General features: G+C 24.5%; 1 protein-coding gene across 1 annotated transcript; it reads left to right on the top strand.

The window, feature by feature from the left end:
* Positions 1-5217: 5217 nt before the first annotated feature.
* On the top strand, positions 5218-5685 carry OCT59_027312 (uncharacterized protein; the record flags this gene model as incomplete). Its single annotated transcript, XM_025314911.2, has 1 exon — positions 5218-5685. One exon carries the CDS (start codon positions 5218-5220, stop codon positions 5683-5685), a length of 468 nt encoding a protein of 155 aa, XP_025184079.1.
* Positions 5686-6507: the final 822 nt, after the last annotated feature.

Raw genomic sequence — 6507 nt, 5'->3', positions numbered from 1 at the left:
GATCGTAATTTATTTAATAGTAGAAATGAATAATATTTAAAGAAAAAAATATTTATTCACTTTTTAACGGTATTTAAATTTTTAGCGTTACACTTAGTATTAAAAACGTGGTTACATAGAACGGCGGGATCATAATCATATTCAAGTATTTATTTTTCACAGTATTATAATTAATGCACACCCACATACACTATGCATAATTTCTACATGTATTGCATAAATCATAATGTAATAATAACAAATTCAATAATTTTAAACGTTACCCAAATAATTAAATTAATTTTTTGGCTTGAAAATACGCTGTGTAAAAAAGATGATCCAATAAGAAATAAATTGTTACGAATTCTTTCGATGTTTGTGAATTGTGATAAACAAGAATGATCTTAAACCTAAATAAATATGCAGTGTATTATCGTGTTAAATTGTATTTGAAAAATTCAAAAGTAGATGACTTAAATGCTGATTGAAAAGTTAAAAAAAAAAATTCCTTGAAACTATAGTCTTGTGATTACATAAGCTTCATGATTATTTGAATTTATAAATAAAAAAAACAAATAGTATAACAATTGAATTAACTTTCACTTATCCTTAACAATAAGATAATGGTTAAAATAATAGTTTCTATTTTAATTTCTATATCAAGTAATATTATAATTAATTGGCTTCTGCATATATTTATTAAATATACAGTATATTATTGGTTGGAGAATAGCTGTCAGTCACAGGACCGAATATTTGGGACCCCATTTTACACCAATCAATGAAGGGCCCTGTGACTGATATACATCCAATAAAAAAGTGATGCATTAATTATAACATCATAAATAAGCTTTAATTTAACTTTAAATTTTATTTATTCTATTTTAATTGACTTTATAGTTTTATTTAAATTTTTCCTATAAAATTTTCATTTACACTATTTTCGTTTACTCCACCTTATTACATAAATTTACTATGTATAATCATTATTGTTATGCTTAATAGAAATATCGGTCTGGGTTAGTATTGGGCTCATTATTTGTCGTAGAGTAAAAAACAGTTCCTAATTTTTTCTTTTTTCCCGTTAGTGAATAGTGATAATATAGACCAAATCTAACTAGTAAAGAGTATATCGCCACTTACTTTATAAAAATGATTTTTTACTGTAAGTGATCGTACTATGATGAAATTTTATTTTATATAAAAAAAAATATATCACTTACATGATTCATTTCATAAAAAAAAATCGAAAATTTTTTTTCTAAAATAAGCTTCCTAATCCTTAAATACAAATAAACATTTATTTGGTATTATTTGGTAGTTTGGTACCAAATAGTGATGAAGGATAAATGATTAGGATAATTTCAAACGGCTGCAATGAATATTCCGAATATATGTAACATGTCATCCCACGCCCCACATAATGGGGTGGGTAGCGCTAGATATTAATTCGCAGTAATACTTATGTATTTCTAAATATGAAGGCGTATAAAGAATTTCATCTTTGTTGACTTCACGATATTCTTTATTATTAATACAATGCTTTGAATTATTAACCACCTCTAAAATGCTTGTAATACATGGAAATAATTACCTTGTAAATTTTCAAATAGAATTTTTACTTTCCAGCAAAAAAAAAATCCTATTACCAATTTAAAAAATTAAAATCGTCATATGAAGTTCGACTTTCGAAATCAATCTTGAAAAAACTACCGCAAAATAAATAACCACGCCGATAGATGAAAATATTACCAAAGATATTAATATTTATGTTATTTAATTGAGCCTCTATCTAAATACACTGTTATAGTTAATATTGGTAATCCAATTAATAATTAAATTTTGTAAGATTAAAACCTGTTATCGTCCGGAGCGAAGCGTAGGACTATCTTCTGCCTATGCACTTTCTTTTTTTGTTTGCTAAACATTGTTGTGGTTATCAAAATTGATCCGATCATGTGTCGATTAGTGTTCCTAGCTTTAGCCAGTGATCCGCATGACCCGCCTGGATATTTTTAATTCTGGCAAAATTATAATATCGGCCGAAATTAAGCTAGTAGTTAGAATTATGATTAAACTAGATTCAGAACTCAATAATAAATTTTATTTTGTATTATTATACGGCCCTATAGGACCATCATGCACACGTACCCATCGTACCTGTACATAATTAATAATACCTTACTTATTATATTATATGCAGGAACAACGAATGCTTATTTGATCCGCAGTATACTATACTGAACTACTTAAATTGTGTATTTTTTAGAAAAAAAAAAATTTTAATTTATACGAAAAAAAAAAGAAAATAAAATGAAATAAATAATAATAATTATTATTTGCATGTTATACAATCATTATTAATGATCGGTATTGGTATTGTTGGAAGAACTTCCAATACCCCCTTTATTATAAGCTTTGTCGGAATTTTGATTATCGATATCTTCAATTTGTCCGGTAATATTTTTAATCAATTAATAATAATGAAGTAAATGAACCTTGAAAAAGAAAATTAAAAGTCGTAAAAGAATTCTTTGTCAAATTTCTTATATTTTCCTCAGTTATGTTAAAAAAAATTTATACTAATATTAATGTAGAATTCAAGATAATTTAATAAAATTGAGTATTTTGCTTTACCTAATATTAGAAATTTTATTGCCGAGTTTTAAGGAAAAAAAATTCGTTCACTTTAAGAGTTCCTTTAGTCTTAAAAAGAATTCTGGAATCCCGTATTTCCCATGTCTTGCACATCATAAGAAGCAGTTCCGTTTACTGAGATGTGGAATTTGATGATTAGGAAAATATAATTAAGAAATTTTAAATTTTAAAAGTGAGTTAATTTTTTACTCTTTAATCTGGATGGAGGGTTTATAAATTTTTTTTATACTTTTTTTTTTTTTTGACGAGAAAAATGAGTTTTACACATATATATATTCGAAATCAAAAATTCTAAAAATGTATGTACCTGAAGATCCATGTACACAAACAAAATATAAACTAGAGTGGGGAAATTGATCCCCACATTTTTTTTCTTTCCTAAGTTGTGGAACAACTTTATTACATGCATTATCGAAATAATATAGTAGGGCATATTTAATTACCAGTATATACTGTATGTCCTACTATCCAAAAAAAAAACTATGAATTAGTTTACTTTCCAAGAATAGGCTCAATAGATTAAGGTAAATTAGTATAATTTGCGGAACTGCTGCGTAAGCGTTATGGAATAGACATTATTCATAAAATATTTAACAAAAATTTTTATTAAATTATCGGAATTTTACGGTTGATGATATATATACGTCATATATCATAAAAATTACTATTATACAGTAGGATTTTCCTATCGAAAGCTGCGGTCAAACATATTTTAATTTATAAATGAAAAAATTTTTTAAATATTTAACAATCCAAAAATGAGATTTCATACATGAGTAAATAATAATGATAAATAATGTGAATTATTATCATCTTAAAATATCACAATGGTTTATCTGCGTTTCATTTTTTATATCAGATATGGGCGTTATGCTTAGTAATAATCTGATGTGACACGAAGTGCCACATCATACCATTATTAGGCATGCCCGTACAATAAACATACAATTATTATTATTCTAAAGCAATATAAGCTAGTCGTAGCATTTGATCTGGAACTTTTTAAACATTATATTATGCTAACATCTTTGTATAATCTCAAATGAAAAAAATAAGTGCACACATTAATAAATTTAATTTGTCGATTTGGATGAGACTGTAAATAAAGTTTTGAATATTTGATTTTATGCATATAGAGAATAATATAAAATAATTTTTTGATTGGACTCCTCCTTTTAAAATTTTTATTAATTTTATTTTAATATGGATAAAAAAATATAAGCCATATTGCAAGTTAAGATATTGCAAACGCGTTGGATGTACACATTTAGGTTCATTAGTGGTTTTCATTATCAAAATAATTCAACTCTTTATATTATTTATTTATTTATTTTTGTAAATAATAGAAAATCTTATATGATGATCAATTGTGATTTTTGTTCTTTCATAGAAGAATATAACAAAATCATTCTATTTATTACTTAATTCGGCAAGTTTGAAAATAATATTCAACTATTATAAATATAATCGTCACAATTGTGATGTATTTCTATCTTAAAAAACGATTGTATTTCATGTTATGAAATGTATCATATAAATAATTGGACAATTTATAATAGAACTAAAAAAAAACTCATTAAGAATTATTTCATTGATTTATTACTTGAAATAAAAACGTCACATGTTTAGCCGTGCAACGTATTATGTATGAAGATCAAAAATCCAGTTTATAACAATATTCTTCAAAATATTATTATTATTAGTTAATTCATTCATTCATATTATATATATCAAGTGACCATTCAGTAGTATATATACGATTTATAAGAACTTGAGAGTAGTATTCTACTATAATACACGATTTAAAAAAAAACTGACAAGAGAACAAAAACATATGAAAGCGTCTTAAGTTCACATTAATCAGAAGGCTATTTTATATTTCATTTGTAAATAAATAAAATTGTTATGATAAAACTGTTATACTATGTAATATCTAAAGGATTAAAGGATATATGTAATAACTGAATTCTATAAACTTGATTGAACAAGTTGTAGAAAAGAATATACGGTATTTGAATTCCTTAACTTCCGAAAATATTTCCTTGTTTGTAAAATGATTTTTTTTTTAAAAAAAAAATCATATGTATTTTTTGTATTAAAATACGCCAATGAAAAAAAATTTTTTTTTTCTCTAATGAATGAATACATGTATGTAAATTGAATTTAAGAATTTTCTAAAAATATTAAACGTAATATAATATTTTTAATTTAATTTATTTATTTATTTATTTATTATTATTATTTGAATTTATTAAAATTAATATAATCGGAATTTATTTATTTATTTATTTTTTTTTTAGATTAAAATGAATATAATTGAAATTTTTTTCATAATCAAAGGTTTTTTTTTCGTATAAAAGCAGTAAATTTAACGCTCCTTTTTCAATTTTGTTTGTTCAAGTAAATAAAAAAAAAATAAAAAATATTTATATTTTTTATAACGAAATTATAAAATATTTGTTTAATGATTTGATGAATCCGTGTTTACTTTCTTATTAAAAAATTAAATTTCCTAATTATATTAATTATTATTATTATTATTATTCATTTTCTACTTTAAATATCATCTGGATTTTGAACATGAATTCAAATAACCAAAATACACAAGATTATTACAATTTATCAACGGATCAAACCGGAAACTCCGCACCTCAACAAATTCTTAATAATAATACCTTGCACATTAATACTATTAATTCTACAACTCCCGCACCTCATAATATTACATTTGAGTTTTATTTTTATTTACCAAATGATACTCGTATTTATCGCGTTATTTATTCTTATTCTGAATTAAATCTATCAGAAAATGTTCAACTCTTGAACAATTTATCTCGTATCCCACATCATTATGATGTACAATCTCAGATTCAACAACAGATTCAGCAACAAGTCCAACATCCTATTGTTTATCATCAAAATGGCATTCAACAACAGCCATTCGACACTACTCAACCTACTTCCCAAGTATATAATACAGCAGCAAACGGAACTGTTTCCTATAATATACAAGATATGGGAGATACGGGATTCCAGAATTCTTCTTAATAGATTTATCATTATAGTTAATGGTTTTGGTAAATAATGTACACAATTGTTGATTTTTTTTTTAGCTAAATTAAATGATCTTTGCCGCGGTTTTCTTTATTTTTTAACTTACTTCATTTTAATTATTTTTATTTTTTATTTTCATTAATCATAGCAATACATGTGCGAAGCGGGTCTTCAAGCCTAAAAAGTTGCATAATGAAGCCACAGTTTCTATAGGATTATTTTTAATTTTATTCTTATTTTGTTTTAGTGATTTACCTATTTTGGTTTTATTTTAGATCAGTATTTTTCTCGATATATCTTATTTTATTATTTTATTATTACATCGTAGTTTTCTTCTTTTCATCTTATTTTTTTTTATCAATTTGTGAGGGTGAACATTATCAATAAAAATGTCACTACTGTCACGTTTACTTATTATCAATAAAAATAATTCTTAATTTTATCATTCTTTTATATACTCATATATACAAGTGCTTTGAAAATTCAAAATAATTATTCGTGTTTATTTGTTTTTAAAAGACTATTACTATTTGTAAAAATAAAATTCGGGTGATACAATTATATTTAACTGTTAATCCTTCCTGAAAAATAATATATGATCGTTATTTGAGATGAAAGTTTTTTCAAATATTAAAGTACGTGTTTAAAAAATTATTCCAACTACTTACGTAATCCTCGTCACGTCCTGATGTTCCACTCCTTTATTAGAATTATCATCTACAGCAATAAACTAATCAATTTAACAAATACTTCCAAAAAATTACCGTAGAGTGCTGCATACCATATCCCCTGAACCCTTAAGTAGTACCCTGGTAT

The sequence above is a fragment of the Rhizophagus irregularis genome, chromosome 7 (genome assembly GCF_026210795.1).
Source record: "Rhizophagus irregularis chromosome 7, complete sequence".
NCBI classification, from domain to species: Eukaryota; Fungi; Glomeromycota; class Glomeromycetes; order Glomerales; family Glomeraceae; genus Rhizophagus; species Rhizophagus irregularis.
This window is presented reverse-complemented; position numbering and strand designations above follow the sequence as displayed.